The 16951-nt window shown below is 39.5% G+C and overlaps 1 protein-coding gene across 6 annotated transcripts in view; it reads right to left on the bottom strand.

The window, feature by feature from the left end:
* Positions 1 to 1150: 1150 nt before the first annotated feature.
* The window catches only part of PALLD (palladin, cytoskeletal associated protein), a 286634-nt gene continuing 270833 nt past the window's right edge, over positions 1151 to 16951 (bottom strand). For all 6 annotated transcript variants that reach the window (XM_020805524.3, XM_020805526.3, XM_073001465.2 and 3 more), the window contains 6 exons: positions 14587 to 14681; positions 10135 to 10267; positions 6879 to 7086; positions 5768 to 5933; positions 5321 to 5454; positions 1151 to 3101 (listed from right to left, as the gene is read on the bottom strand). In XM_020805524.3, the coding sequence (XP_020661183.3) occupies positions 2929 to 3101; positions 5321 to 5454; positions 5768 to 5933; positions 6879 to 7086; positions 10135 to 10267; positions 14587 to 14681 (909 nt within the window). In that variant the 3' untranslated portion in view covers positions 1151 to 2928. The remainder of the gene's footprint in view (positions 3102 to 5320; positions 5455 to 5767; positions 5934 to 6878; positions 7087 to 10134; positions 10268 to 14586; positions 14682 to 16951) is intronic.

Raw genomic sequence — 16951 nt, 5'->3', positions numbered from 1 at the left:
TGGTGGTGCAATGCTTGTGCACATGCGCAAACAGCATGGCACTTGCATGGGTGCACTGGAGCATGTGCATGCACAAATCAGCTGTGAGTGTGGGGGTGGGGCAGGAGGTCTGTCTCTGCGGCCCGGTCCAGCTCAGGCCATGGACCAGCACTGGGCCGCAGACCAGGGGTTGGGGACCTCTGCATTAAAGAGACCTGCGTGTCATACTAGAAGCTCTTAACGACTTCAAATATTTAAAGCGGTGAGTTCAAACAATGCAGGAAGTAACTCTATTGTAAAACCTCTAGACAATGTATAGGTAGGATACAAGCCTTATTAAGCAATTAAATAATTTGTTGGCAGTCACTCAAGCTGCGTCTCCATACAAATAACTTTACTATTGAGAATAATTCTCTTTTCTTTTGGATGCATGAAAGTTATGTAAATGTGAATACATCTTCCTATCTGCATTAGGTCTTATTGGTGTGAGAGAGGGGACAGAAAGCAAGCTGTATGGCAGGTTTTCTCTTAACATTACACAGAACGAGCATCTGTGCAATGCTTAGAAATACGTACTACACACAGAAGGTCTTGGGCTCAGCCACTGGCATCTGCCATCCAAAGGAACTTAGGAAATGGGTGGAAAATATCTCTGCCTTGGCACTGCCAGTCTGACTAGACAATATGGGCAAGAAGTGCTATTCAGTGTACAGCAACTTCATCGCTCTATTCAGGGAAGGGTTAATTTGAACATGTGAACTGGAAGTGCTTTAAACTTTTCCCCCACCCCATTGCTGTCTCTATAGGAAAAAAGTCGGTACAAAGAGGGAAGCGTACATGTAGAGAGACTCTTTTCCATGTGGAGAAGTCACTTTGATGAAGATGGGGACTAGAAGGCTTTTCTCATTTCCATCTTACAGTTAATCCTTTTTGAACACCTGAGTAGGACTTGCATGTCAGGGGACTTAAGGAATTGTTAGGAATTGGGACCAAAATTCATTTACAAGCGCTGCACATGGACACATTTCAACCATGCAGTGGGATGCTAAGCCTGTAACCTAATGAGGCTAATTCTAGCAAATATAAGTACAGTTTTATGTCTATTCCTCAAATCTTGCTAAATATAACTGTTTGTTACATGGGTGGCAGAGGGGAAAAACAAACCAAATTATTAATTTGTGTAATATTTATTGATATTGAATCCACATGGTACCAGCACAACAATTCAAAGGAGTATGAATTGTACATTTTTTATAAATACAAATAAAAAGAAGCAAAATGCTAGTAGTGAAGCTAAACAAATAGTAGGTTAGTAAATCACATTTGAGAAAAAAATTGGTAAGTGAATAATACAACATACTTGACTAGAAGTTGATAGTAGGGCAGTTTCATACAGATTGTGTATGACAAAATATGTAAGAAATTCCTGTAACTGAGATTGTAGCCATCTGCAGCAGTTTGCATAGAAAAGTAACTTCTGTGGCAGAAGTTCTTATTAGCCACTAAAACCTGGTTTGTTTACTTAACAATGAGATGCAAAGCAATACATGTATAACAGTAATGCAAAATATATGGTGTGATACATAATACAAAACTTATTTTAAAAAAGTACTGTACTTGAATAACTGAGTTCAGATAAAGAATCATATTTTTATTATAAATAAAGTACTATAAACGTGCTTCATATAAGGAATACAGTGTTTTCCTTTTGTAGCAAAGTACTCTTGTACCATCAAAACCACTTCTTTGTCAGTGATCTTCTACTTCATCCTAATTAAAATGAGTTAATTTTTTTAATCCAGTCTGGGTGAAGCCCAACAAAACTGGTTTGTATTCTAGAAAATCAACATTTTTTACCAACTTCACAAGGTCCCAGCCATGGGCAGGTTATTGTTCATGCTGCAGTAAAGCAAGAACCCAAAAATGTAACATCTAGTACACATGCATACAGTGTTTAAAATGTTAACACCATTTCCTCAACATTCTGCAGCCCCCCCATATCTACCCAGCTATTCTCTATAGTATGTGCTTATTATATCCATATTGCAGACTTACTCCTTCCCCCACTTACTCTATACTCTTAATTATCCACTCTTCTGTTAATTAGAGGTCAATCAAATCTCCAGTATTTCTTTTAAAAAGTATCCAGATATCCATGGAATTTCAGAGAGATGAACTGCGATGTTTTCACCCGTCATCCCCTGAGAAAGGTCTCACCTTCTGCCCATGTTACATCCCACTGTTACAAACAGAAAGCTGTAAAATAATTCCATTGTACTGTCCATAATTTTAAATTATTTTATGGTCAGTTTCCCCTGGCAGTACATTTATACGTCAGCCACTCCTTAATTGGCAAAAGTCAAATGAAGCCTTCAGGTATTAAACCTCCCTGCCCATAACAAGCACCCTTAATGCAGGAATAGAAAGCCATTCATAGTGAAACATTTCACATAGATTTATCATTTTCCATCTTGTTTTATTCCATCAGTATTGCACATTTTCACTGTCACTATAAGAGTCGCATTGCTGATAAACTCGCAGTTGTGTGGTAGCCCAGTAAAATGGCTAGCATTATTGATAGCACTTACAGGTTGCAAAGGCACTTGGTGAGACATTCTGCAGTGTGCTTGCTTGTGAAAAAATTACATTCACTTCAGCATTTGGCATTTGTGAATGCAACTGTTCAAAACAGCACTATCCACAAAGGAAAAAGAACTGGTTGTGGTGAAGGTGATGTTTGTGTGCATGGGCTGTACATTTCTACTGAACAATCAGTACCTATTCTTAATGTGTTTCACTCAGTAAGAAATATGTGATGAAGGTGTTTGTTATCTTTTGCACACACAGGTGTCTGCCGTTCACATAAAGTGGCATAAGTTATCATTGGTCGAGACAATGGCTTTCAGTGTTTTCACCTTAAAAGAAAATGTAAGCGCTGATAACTAAGGTTTACAAATCATCGCTTTCTACCAATCCAGATTGCAGAGTCAGATGCGCTGGGTTTGCTTCTGGCTGAAACGCAGCTTTGATGTCTAGTCCTTGGTCAGAAAGTGCCGCATATCGACTAGCTGAGGGACGCACTTTCTTTGGCTTGGTGGTCTGGGGCTGTTGTTGCCACTGAGCTGCAGAAGGAGAGAGAGAAAAAAGAGAGAACCGGCTCACTCTTGAAGCAGAAATGCAACAATTTCTTAGTAGCCACAAAGTGACTGATGCATTTTTATCCCCCAGAGGTGGTGGGATAAAAAGAAAGACCTTTATTCTGGAAAGTCAAGAATCTGTTACTGAAGCTGAAGCAAACAATATACATGCTCATGCAGGTTGCACTGAGCTTCACGGAGATGGGTGTGTTGTGGGTGGCCAGTAAATCCACTAACCAGAAGAGATATTAAAGTGCTCTGTAGTCTTCTGTACCATCACAGGTGTTTCATGATCTTTTCTCTCAGTGGCCATCCTCTACTTTACTCCAGCCCCAAATACCTCTTTGCTTCTTACCTCTTACCCTCACCCGTTTATGCTCTATTTCTGTCCACCCTTCTTGTCTCTACTCCTTTGTGTGGAACATGAAACCATTAAAAACACAATTCACTTTCAACAGTTCAAACACTCAAGGCCTTTTAAATCAGAAATCCAGTATAATCCTTGTTTCCTTTTATTTTATTTATTTAAAATATTATTACCCGACTTTTCTCCTTAAAAAGGGCCCAAAGTGGCTTACATCATTAAGAAACAGTATTTAACTCTAACAAAGGTGAATATAAAAATTCAAAAGGATCAAACAAACACCATATGAAAAAACACAAGCAACACCAAAACACATTCAAAGCAGTAAGGTAAAACAATTCTTAAATTTAGCTTATTTAACTTATATGCAGAATACATCATGCGAAAGGCAGGACTGGGTGAATCCCAAGCTGGAATTAAGATTGCCGGGAGATATAGCAACAACCTCAGATATGCAGATGATACCACTCTGATGGCAGAAAGTGAGGAGGAATGAAAGAGGAATGAAAGAACCTCGTAATGAGGGTAAGGAGGAGAGCACAGAAAATGGCCTGAAGCTCAACATCCAAAAAACTAAGATCATGGCCACCGGACCCATCACCCCCTGGGAAACAGAAGGGGGAGATACGGAGGCAGTGACAGATTTTACTTTCCTTATTTGGGCTCCATGATCATTGCAGATGGTGACAGCAGCCATTAAATTAAAAGACGGCTGCTTCTTGGGAGGAAAGCGACGAGAAATCTAGACAGCATCTTAAAAAGCAGAGACCTCGCCTTGCCAACAAAGGTCCGCATAGTCAAATCTATGGTTTTTCCAATAGCGATGTATGGAAGTGAGAGCTGGACCATAAAGAAGGCTGACTGCCGAAGAATTGATGTTTTTGAATTGTGGTGCTGGAGGAGGCTTTTGAGAGTCCCCTGGACTGCAAGGAGAACAAACGTATCCATTTTGAAGGAAATCAACCCTGAGTGCTCACTGGAATGACAGATCCTGAAGCTGAGGCTCCAGTACTTTGGCCATCTCATGAGAAGAAAAGACTCTCTGGAAAAGACCCTGATGTTGGAAAGTGTGAAGGCAAGAGGAGAAGGGGACGACAGAGGACAAGATGGTTGGACAGTGTCACCGAAGCTACCAACATGAATTTGACCCAACTCGGGGAGGCAGTGGAAGACAGGAGGGCCTGGCGTGCTCTGGTCCATGGGGTGACGAAGAGTAAGACATGACTTAACAACTAAACAACAAAAAACCAATCCATCAAAAAACCCCACTCAGGCAGTCAGTCTTCAACTGCTTGCAGAATGACACTAAGGATGGGGCTAGCCTAACCTCCTTGGGGAGGGAGTTCCAAAGTCTGGAAGCAGCAACAGAGAGCGCCCTCTCCTGTATACACCATATTTTTAAAATGCACCCTTAAAGTATCTTGGGGACACGTTGAAAAATAAAATGTCCAAATCACTCCTGGGGAAATTCAATTCAGAAGAGATCTGTGAATCATGGCTGGATGGTTACAACAAACTGGATAAATGGACACCAAGTCCACTAGACACATTTGAACCTAAGAAATGTACAAACCCTGTAAAGAATGACATAGTCCCCGCCCCCAATTCCATTACTTAGTGGAATTGTTCATGTGAAAATACTCCCACAGAATGACTGGTACAGAGCACTCCCAGCAGGTACTGGGACTAACCCTAGAGGTTGTAGGTGGCTGCATGTTTCACAGGTAAGCCTGAACCAAAGTGCAATAAAAGTAAGCTATAGACTGTTATTCTACAGAGAGCACATATATGTTTGGGCCAATTTACCCAAATCCTAAAAGCAATCCAAAGAGTATCTTACTATAGACATCCAGCCTTGCTGTGCAGGATACTATCCCAGCCTCATTCTTTGCTGACACTGTGTACCAACCGGCGTCTTCTTTTGTAGCTCCCTGAATAAGCAGACAGATGTAACCATGATTATCCTGGTGCATGCTGAAAGAAGGTAAAAATAAAGATTATGAGATAGGTGCATGCAAAATAATTGTAACTCAGATAAGTAAATTCCTATTCTAATGAGAAAACTAAGAATGTTTCAGTTTCTTAGTCATGGAAATAGGGAATTTGAACTTAAAATTTAAAACAGGAGCCTGGTTTCTGTAGTTCTCACTAGGACTAACTACTTCAACTAGTTTCATAGTTTTTACTTATTCAACACTTAAAAAAACACCAAAAAGTGTAACACAAAATATTAACATAACTCACTGTAAGAGAGATCCAGAAATTAACAAAGGTAGAGGAGACGAACCTGACTCTGTCAGTATTGTATGTAAGTGACTCATTTTCTTTCTTCCAGAAGATCTGAGGGTGTGGTACATCTGAAACCCGGCATTCCAGTCGCACAGGATACCCCTCAGCTACTCCTGTATTCTGGAGTTTCTCTACAAATACGGGCGGCTTATGTGCTTCCTTAGCTGTAAAGGAAAAGAGAAAGAGGATTTCTTTAGACTGAGGTAAGATATCATACTTAAGTTCCCATTGTTCTCACAAACATATGACATAGAGCAGCACACACAAAAAAGGAAACATCCTTCATCTGCTGTTTGTGGAATGTGCTTTCCTGACACAGAAGCCTAGTTCTCCCTGGCAGTTCAGGAAAAGATACTATCTACCCACAACCAGAAGAATACTGTTCAGATTTAACAGACAATGAGAACTACAGGAGGACCCCCTGTATCTGCAGAGTATTAGTTCCAAGCCGTCCCCCCCGCAAAGGCAGATACTGAAAAACATGTATAGCATACTCTATATACTGCATCTATAAGAACACAACTAAGAGCGTGATAATGCTCTGCAAGGTAGAGGGAATAACTTCAAGATGCCAGGAGACTAAGTGAGATGGCGGTGAGTTACCAATATAGCATAGTCTCTGGTTTCCTCTAGTGGCCAGTTCTGGTAATCATATCATATAAACACATATTTCTGGGGTTTTTAGTTTAATATTTTCAATATTTTCAGACCATGGATAAGTGAATTCATGGATACTGAGCCTGCAGATATAGGAGTCCTACTGTACTCAAAATTCTGGCATATTGTTCATAAGGAGCATAATTATGTATGCTTCCTGTTCACCACCACCTGGTTCCTCCCAGCAGGAGAAGTCGCTAACTAGAAAAACTACCATACAATTTTTAAGCATGCTTACAAATTGTTTCCTAAAATCTTGTTGACTCTTAAGAACTGACTTCCTGCTGTTCATTAAAAAAATATAAGAGTGTTACTAATTATGCTCCAAACCCTCAATAATCCAAAGGAGAACAGGGATAACCTCATGCGACTTTAAATATAATAATTCAAGGAGTTCAAAAATAGCAGAATAAATAGTATGACTGTGCAAGATTCCTGCATGAAAACTTTACCTGCAACGATCAGTTCCAGGCTGAATGTGTTCTGACCAGCTCGGTTCTTGGCAACACAGGTATAGATGCCAGCATCCCTCGCTGTGACTGGCTCTATGATCAGGGAATGGACGCCATTTTCACGTACAAGCATTTTGTGGGAGGCATCTGAACGTATTACTCTTCCATTCAGTTGCCAGCTGATATCTGGAGTTGGCAAGCCACTGACCTTAAACAGAAGGCAACAGAGACCTCAATGAGAAACATAGAGAGATGGGAGAAAATATACAGGCATTTGCTCCAAAACACTTTATTCTGGTCTACTAAAAGACCATACATAGATCAAAGTCTGTCACCACTTGCCAGCTATGTCTGAAAGGGGCAGAGCCGTCCAGTGGTTCAAATTCTACTTGAACAGAATTTCTTTGAATGGCATTAAACATCATAAGCCAGCAAATGAAAAGATTTCATATCTTATCCATTATCACCTCATAAATGTTGCCCTTGATTACAACCTGTCACTATCTTTTTCTCCACAGTAACTGAACAGAGCCAAGCACTGTGGAAAAATTCTTCCCTTTATAGCAGGAATGAGCTGGAAATATTTCATTGAGCTTCACATTCCATTCCAACTTTATACAATTCATCACTTGATGAATTCAGAGTACTTTGGACTAACCGTACCTCAATGAGAGATGTGTCTCATTAACAAAGTTACTGTTTAAAAAGAAAGAAAAACAGCAGCAACATCATTGTCAGAAGCTCAGGAAGGTTTCATAAGCAAACTATTTGAAGCTCCTGATTACCTAATTCTGTAGAGGAAAAGCTCAAATGCTCTTCAGATTAGTTTGCTTTCAGTTTTGGACATCTAAGAAACTACAGTAAAGGGAATAGGAACAGGCCACTAGAAGTCCCCAACACTGCAGCCACCAAAATATTCAAAGCACCGCTGGGCTCAAGTCAACAACACTGAAAGTGAGATGTATTTTTGACTCTGCTATATGATTCTGGATAGCTCAGTGGCTTAGGCACTTGGCTGTGAAGCCAGAAGTTGGGAGTTCAACTCCCCATTGTGCCTCCTTGAGAGGGGCTGGACTAATGTTCCATAGGATCCCTTTCAGCTCTGCAGTTCTAACATGATATTATTATTATTATTATTATTATTATTATTATTATTATTATTATTATTATTATTATTATTATTATTATTATTATTATTATTATTATTATTATTATTATTATTATTATTATTATTATTATTATTATTATTATTACCTCCCACTGAAACCAATAGGAGGGAATTAATCTATACCATTTCTAGGACTAACACTGATTCCCAGTTGGCTTGAAAACACATCCAGAGGCTTCCCAAGTTTTCTGATCCATAGTTTTTCTCAAACCATCCTGAATAAATATATATCCTGAGCACATCCTCCTCAAAACCAGAGTTTTGACACTGAGATGGTAAAGATTAGGCATATTCCCCTACAGGTAAGATCTTATGTTAGGTATCCTCCTCTGGGGCAGCAGAGGGGTAGGTTTATTATTTTGTGTGGGACCATACAACTGCACTATTTTGTTGAAAGATTTAAAACAGATTTTTCCTTATTCTTGTTCTTGTGCAAACAGTTCCCACTAAAATCTGATTTCTACAGTAGTTTGCTATTACTCACCAGTACATGTGGCTCAAGTGCTGTGATCTAATAGGTTAGCATAATGTCACAAAACGTGGCACTAAGCCACTTATGCAGGCCAAGAAATTGTGCATTTCATATGAAGGCATGAGAATTAGTTGTCAGCCTATATACAGCTATTTGTTTACTTCAGATTTTTAGCTTGACCATCTTAAATGTGTTGTAAATGTGCTAAAGTCATTCATCTGAGAATTGTAGATTCAACATGATCATATATCTTTTGGCATGTCAAACAAGATAAAGGGTGAATGTCTACTAACATCAACCACTGTGAGGGAAGTGCAGTTTTATTATTATCTTCAAGAATATGGAAATAGTGTTGTGACATCCTAATTTTTAGATAGACTACAAGCATTCATAGATAGTATAAAATCAAGTTGAAAGAAAAAATGGAAAGAAAGACTGTATCATACACAGCATTCTGATTCTGGCATATTATAGTTCTTTAAAAATAAACAGTAAACCATAAGAATTACATGTATTTCTGTGAACTTGAGTGAAGCCTCAACCTCAAGGGTTCCCTCCACCCCTTTCCTCCTGCATAGCAGGAAAGAAGAACAATCATTCACTTTCATTCAGTCCACCCCCCCCAATAATTCCCCTAGGAATAGGGAGCAAGCTCAGTGTTGTCTATTGGCTTATTCTTTACTGACGCTGACCCATATCCAGTTCTCTAAGTGAAGAATGTTCTTAGTGTTTTTGAGGTCTTTGACAAATGTAACAAAGACTTACGAAAACAACTGAGAACTGACAAGCCACAGTAACACTAAGAGTGAATGAAGGCATGCAGAAAAAGCAAACACAATTTAAACAAAAGATTCTGAGCTTTGGTATTTACAGACTGGATTATTTTTTTTAAAACTATAAGTCCACAAATTCCTCATATAGCATGGCAAATGTCTGGGGCATTCTGAGATATATAGTGCAAAAAGTTACTTTTCTGTTTTATAGGTGTATTAATCAGATGTTGGAGTACACAAGTAGAGATTATCTATATTCCAATACAATATAGAATTTCTTCTTCTCCTCTTGTTATAATTTTCATTGCCATTTTTGCGGCAGTTTCCACTGAAATCCTATACACGTGGTGAAAAGAAAGTCCCATTGGAATAGGGTACAGTCAAATTTATTCCCAAGAAAGTGGCTACATATATGATTCCAAATCTTAGGCACAGTTTGGCAAATACATTGCTTCAAAGCCACTAGAGGGAGCAAGCATTTCATTTATGGACTTTTCCTTACACAGCTGCACTGACTACGGATTTTTATGACATTATTTTTAATACGACATTTTATGACATATCAGGCATCTCTGATTCACTAACCTTCAGCATCTGGATGGAGAATGTGGCCCTGAAATTCAGCCTCTAAATCTATGTAGTGATCTGATTAGCAATCAGTCTGCAACACTGGTTTTATGGAATGCCTCAGTACAACAGTTTTAAAGTAAAAATGTATAATCTACTTCTTAGGCTCCACCATCATCAACTTATACTTCTCAAAAAAGGGACGTCTAACACAATTAGAAAACCCAACTGACACATGATTGCTGCTGAAAGATTAAAATAAAACTACACATATACCTTGCAGTCCATTCTGCAAAGCTTTCCTTCTTGAACTATCAGGTCTCCTGGGGCCTGCAGGAAATGAGGTCGGAAGAAACGCTCTTGGATGGGTTCATTTTCATCCCCACTATCTCTTGATCGAGATCGAGGTCTGTTAAAAATCAGCAAAACAAGATAAGATCAGATGAATTCAGCTTCTCCATATATACCTGAATAGATATGCACAAGATTGAGCTAAACATAATCCTAAAGTTGTAGCTCTGTACAATGTTGCTAAGCTATATCTAGTAAACTTGACATACTGTTCCCAACACACTTCTATATTTGGATGGAGGAATGGTAAAACAGATTTTCCAGTTTTGGGGAATAAGCGAAATAAATAAGCAGTTTCACTCAGTATCTCTACATACTCTTGAGTACACACAAGGAGATACTAGTGGGCTTCACTTTCTTAATGTATTCAGGCTGTGTAGAAAACCAGTGCCTGCAGAGGGCTACAGATAACATGTGGGAGAGAGTGAAAGAGAGAGAATGAAAAAGAACATAATTTATTTTTAGATCTGCCTGCTTAAGAATGAACAAACTGTGTGAAGGGCAAAGTCCATTTTAGTGCGTTCCATATGTGGCTTTATTACTTCTGAAGAGAGTGTGGGGTTACCATTTCAGATTGTGGATTTATAGGGTTTTTAAGAGTGACAAAGTTTGCCTATCCGCCTCTCCCCTCATAGCCAAGTGTGTTCCTCTAATTGCTGGTGATTGACGTGATGGTAGAAGCACCTTCATAATAGTCCTGCCTATCCATAGTGGGTTGTATCCCATAGTTCTACTCTGCATTCTGTTTCTGGAAGAAAATTTCTGATTGCAGAAAAAAGAATATGGCTTGTAGTATCCTAGAAGAGATACACTGTGGTCCTGTCACATTAGATGAGAAATTGTGTAGAAAATGATAGCACCATTTTGAAAACACTTCCTTCCAGAGTAGGCAACCCACCCTGCAGGTGAGGAAAGGAGCAATGAAGGAAAATGCTTGGTAAACTTTGGGACTAAGGCTGGCTTTGGTTAAAGGAGTATGTCTAAATGACAGCGAGAAAGGGTGTAACTACATAAAATGTGAATGGATCTACTGTGAAGTCAAGCTTCCCCAAGCTACTTTGCTTCAATCAACCGCATATTGAGTCAGCAGAGAGAGGGGAGGAAATTGCCACTCAGCATTGTTTGGACTTTGTTAACTGTTTGAATTCTCTCCACATCTGGTGCTTGTTTCCTCTGCCTTTTCGGTTTCTTTCTTCTCTCGATCTCTCTTAAAAAAAGGCTTGCTGTCCTAGCTAGGTGACTAGATGGGAAGCAAGGGATCAACAGAGAGAAAGAGAGAGAGTGAGAGAGCGCGCAAAGTAAGCTTTCAATCAGCCTTGTTTCCAGCTTATTAAGATAGCTCTGCTTTGAAATCGGGATGGTCACAGCACAGCTACCTTTAACAAGTTGGAAACAAGGTTGACTGAAAACTTCCTCTTCTCCCTCTGCCAATTCCTTGCTCTTTTCCACCCTCTCTTTAGTCACAACTGTCCTTGCTCTAGTCAGTGCAACAAGAGGGAGGGAGGGAGGGAGGAAACCCAGGCCCGAGTATGGAGAGGAGAGGATTCAAATGACAGCCAGGTTCCTTGCTGCCCTACCTCTCTGCTGTGGCCAGCTGGAATGGCTTTCAATAGAACTGCAACAACCCCCACATTGGCTCAAATAATCACACTGCCTGAACCAGTGTAAATACATTTGTTTCCAAAAATGTTGAAGAAGCAGTGAATTGCAGAAGAAACTACAGATTGCAGGGAAACACTCTGGGCTGCTTCACATTGAGTTATACCTCATGTAGTCAACGGAAAGCAGTATAAATCAAGACTGTCCCAGAGCATTCCACATTAATTTGTCAATGTAGTCACTCCCAAAGAGGGAAAAAAGAAACCAATTAGGAGCAGGGTCTGTGTTCTAAACCAGAATCCCAAGATTTCCTAACAAGTATAAATAAAAGTATAAAAAGCATAGCAATTCGGCACAACACTCCGATTCTTCACTTCTGAGTACTGTCATGTGCTGGACTTACATTCATTTCAAACTAAAATTTGAGCTTGGTTGAAATGGATGGGATATATGCATGTACCCAAAGTAATTTCTTGGTGTTTGACGGAACACATATTTAGGGTGAGAGTGAGGAGAAGGATCTCAATTACTGCACTGGTCGATTTAATGTATTTATTTCTACCCTGCCTCTGTCCCTGTAAAGGAGAAAGGCTTGTAAAGGATGTAAAAAAACATATAAAATAAAAATACAAAAATCACATCAAAAACAATTAACCATATTATATAAAAAGCAAGAGCTGTAATCCTGATGAAACAAAAAGGCATTTTAAAAAACTAAAATTCTATATAATAAGCAAGATGCAGGCCTGGAAGAACATAACTGAAGCTCCTGGTTTATGAGCCACATAAGGTTTGCTCTATTATACACACATTCAGAACTGAGTGCTGACAGAAGCCTGAAAATATATGAAGTGCCAGATGTTAGCAACACCATCATGTTTCAATTAATTTTAGATATATTTCCTATGTACACACACCTTACCAGAAAACCAGTAAGAATATAGAATGGTTCACTTCAGTAGTCCTCTCTGTAGACCAAAACTAAACCATACAGCTGGAAAAAACCCAAACATATACTGGGCACCATCCTATCAGATTTATTAAGTCCAGTTGGATTTAGAGGAACAGATTTGAGTCTATTCTGAATTCTTTAACTGAAAATGAATGGAGTTTATAAATGCTTAGCTTTTGGCTGGATCATTTCATTACTGCTTTTTGTAGTCTTACTTCATTTTATCTCTTACTTTCCTATATCATAACCATAATTTTCCTTCTCCTAACATTTAAAAGCATAGAAACATGGATATCACTGACTGGTGTCTATTGCACAAACATAGTACTGTGAGAAAGAGTTTAATGAAAACCAGAACATAATTTCCTACAGCAAACTTCAGAATCACAGATTGGATTCTAATTTAGATAGAAGCAACTGAAGCTCCTTGATATAACAGTCCCTCCATCCCCCTGAAAATGCTATACAGAGGGCTGGTGGATCCTTCTGAATGTAAAATTATAGGTGGATACAGAGGCACCTTTCCTTTAGGAGGCCTTCTGTTTACAGTAGGCTGATGCTGGATCCAAGCCCATGCATTTTTTGTGAAGTCTGCTTTACTGCAAGAACATGTAGGTGAGAAAAAAGGTGGAATCACAACATTGAATGGATTCAAGGACAATGCTGCTCAGAGACATTTTATAGTGCAAAATACCCTGCTGTGTAACTCTGGTACAACAGGACTGACGTCACTGGCACTTCAGACTGCCCTTAATTAAAGAGTTCTTGCTTTGCTTTCGGGTTGCGTGTAACTTGCAGCAATCTACCACTGCCAGTGATGTCATTGGCAGAGATGTGCAGCAGGATTTTAGCCTATAACCAACCTCACTGATTGTCATGGTAACCATGTGGAGTGCTTAAGCAATGTGAATCTTTTCTTCATTTTTTCTTCTTCCTATTTTTAATGTTTACTACAGTGGGCCCAATGAAAACCTTGCAGCTGCACAGTGTCTGAAGCTGACCTCTACCATCCCTCATGAAATGGATCCAAGCCAATAACTGGAAAAAAAACCCACATTAGAAGGACTTCTGACCTTTAAGTTCCTAAATGGTTGGGAACCATGTTCCCTATAGGATTGCTCTCCTCTATATCCATCTGATAACTTTATATCCATCTGTTTTCAACACCCTTTTATGGGCATCCACAATTTCTGAAGTCAGGAAGGGTGGCACTCGAATTGTGGAACTCCTTTCAGAGCCAGACATGCTTGAGGCCTTCACCATCCACATCCTGCATTCTTCTAATAAATGTCAGATATGCTTTTACTTCTTTCTTGTTCTTTTGAAAGCTTAAACTGTATTTTAATGATTTAACTACATCCTGAGTTTATTGTTTTATCATCTGCTTTTATGTCTTTTAAAGAAATATTATTGTTTTCTTGCAAGCTACTTGAAGGTCGTAAGGTGAGGCTGAAATCCAAGAATAAATAATGACCACAGATATTGGGAAAACTGAAAAATAACATTACGCTGAACAGCAAGTAGTTAATCTCAAGTCATCAACAATTTTCAAACAATATAATTTGGGTATTGAGTTTCCCTTACAGTCTACACTGTGTTTATATGTTATTATTTTATAAAAGAAGTGACTAGATCAGGATATGAGGCCAACTTTTTAGGCCCTATAAAAATATACAAGAGGATCAATCTAAACACAGAACTTCCTATGAGGGGCTGCCCATTGTATCAATAATATTGGCAGTCAAAGCAAGTTATGTCAGCACTGGAGGCAAAAGCATTCCATCATGTCTCAAAATTCGAAAAAGAGTCATAGAGGAATACAGTACCTTCTGATGTGAGGCTGGCTAGGAGGTGTTCGAGGGCTGCGTCCTCTCTGGTTGACAGCCTGGACCATGAGCCTTCCTGTACAGCTTACCCGGCCCTATGAATCATTGGAAGGAAAAAAAATGAGAAATTCTACATTTTAAAAAAATCCTCACTGATAGAGAAAATACAACGGTTAGCCCTTGCTCTTTGTAGATTTCCATCCAATCCTTGCTTTTTGAAATGAGGGAGCATATTCAGCAGAGGTCAATCATCAAATTTAGGGACTCAATACAGAGGCAGATGACTGTTTACCCAATGAGTATACAAAACGAATACAGGGGATGTGAGCAAAAGTAGGCAACTTGTGGCCCTCTGAATGTTTTTAGACCAACTCTGCTCTAGTCAGTTTGGTTTAGAAAGGAATACTCCAACAAGATCTGGAGAGCTACGGGTTGTGAAAACAACTACCAATGCCTACTCCAAATTTTGGATAGCCCTTGGGCACTCCTTCCTCTCACCCAGCCATCATCTTAGTCTGAACTAGAGTAATATTTAGGAAGTATGCTGAATAGCATTTGATGCTCTTTCTCCCTGCTCCTGGTGTTGTTTAGTAAAGTAGAGAGGGTGGATAAGCAAGGAGAAAACTTCCACAGTCTGAAATCAACTCAGGCATGGGGCTAGGTTAGTGCCTGAACAATTTCAACCAGCGGTACCAAGCTCTCACCAGAAATGTGGTGGTGTCTCTCACTGCAGTGAAATTTGTAGGTGAACATCAATGGCCAGAAGCTGGCACTGTAACCAAGAATAGAAACAGGGCCATGCCACACCACTGGATGATGGAACTGTAGAAGGCATTATGTACAACGGCTACTGTGGTATCACTTTTAAAGCAATCTTGCATCTACCCCAAGTTATCTCACACATTTCAGCAGATTTTGCTATATATAATCTAGGGTCTGACTGTTTTCTATGACAGATTTAAAATCTTCAAACACTAAAGGTAGCCACATCTGTGGCTTGCAGATGGTCACAGGAAACAAACCTACAACCAAAATCATTTTTAGTACTTGAACCAATAAAGCCTATCATATAACCGAGAAGCCTGTCTGATATTCAGATTGTGCAGGTGCCATCTTACAGATTCCTGCGCTGCAAAATAGCAGCTGAGAGGTAAAACCAACTCTATTGTATTGAACTAGGCTAGTAGTTAACCTCTTTAAAAGACAGAAGTTCTTAAGCACAGCTATTGAAGGTCTTTCCAAATTAATAATTTAAATACATAAGGTATAAACTAGAGATGAGGGTATCGTATTTATATATGAATACCCCCGCACAGGTGGAAATAACAAGATTTCGCTGCTGATGGGAGCTCATCGGACTTTCCTATCGCCTCGTTGTCTGCAATCGATTACCCAGTTGTGGCAGGGGGGTGAGATGACAAGCCTCTCTGCTAGATCAGAGAGTGGCAAATCCATTGCAGAGAACAGCGCAATAGGAAGCCTCCACGGAGCCAGTAGCAGCAGTGAAATCGTGAGTGGACAGTCCGGCCTGTTATTTCCACCTATGTGGGGATATTTGTATACGAATACCCCCATCTCTAGTATAAACCATTGTTAGGTATTTGTCACAGGGTTCACTTGCCTTCCCTCAAATCACCTCTTAAATTGGTTTAAAAAATTCCTCTCTGCACATCTAGCAGTACCTCCCTTTGCACAGCAGTAAGAATGTCATTTAGCTTGTTAGAAAAGGGCTTCTCATATCCTATAATGATTTTCTTCAGTTTTGGAAAAGAATTGGGAGACACTTGCTGGAGAAGGGTTGTAGGTCCATCACTTGTTGGTCAAAGCCTATAGCTAATGTCCTTTCACACCCTTCTCATTCTGCATCAGCCCATTTAGGTTCCAATACAATAGGAAAGTTCAATCCTGCAAAGGTACTTAGACATCAGATGTAAACCATACGCAGTCTGGAAACAGGGTTTTCATATACTTTACTCCATTACATAATTCAGAGTCAAATGTACATATTGAGCAAAGCCTCCCCCCCAAAAAACCCAACAACTTCCCTTTACACAGTGCTGTTCTGCATCTGCTTTTTTAAAGAAAGAGTAATGGTGGGCTCATTATCAACATACTTAAGCCTTCACTGAAACACCTCCTTGTTTTCATGGGCTATGCCTGAGCACATCTGTACTGTACTAGCTTTGAGGCCTACAGACCTATAGTACTTCCATTAGTTTTTAGGATTACAAAACATGCTTATTTCCATTTGATGGTGATGCAACTCTATTGGAATCTTCTTCTGGTGCGAAAACTTTATGCATTAATCCATTGCTCTCCTAAGTCTCTAATGTACTGTGAAAAGCACAGTGGAACAATGTTAATG

Source organism: Pogona vitticeps, chromosome 5 (assembly GCF_051106095.1).
Source record: "Pogona vitticeps strain Pit_001003342236 chromosome 5, PviZW2.1, whole genome shotgun sequence".
NCBI lineage: Eukaryota > Metazoa > Chordata > Lepidosauria > Squamata > Agamidae > Pogona > Pogona vitticeps.
This window is presented reverse-complemented; position numbering and strand designations above follow the sequence as displayed.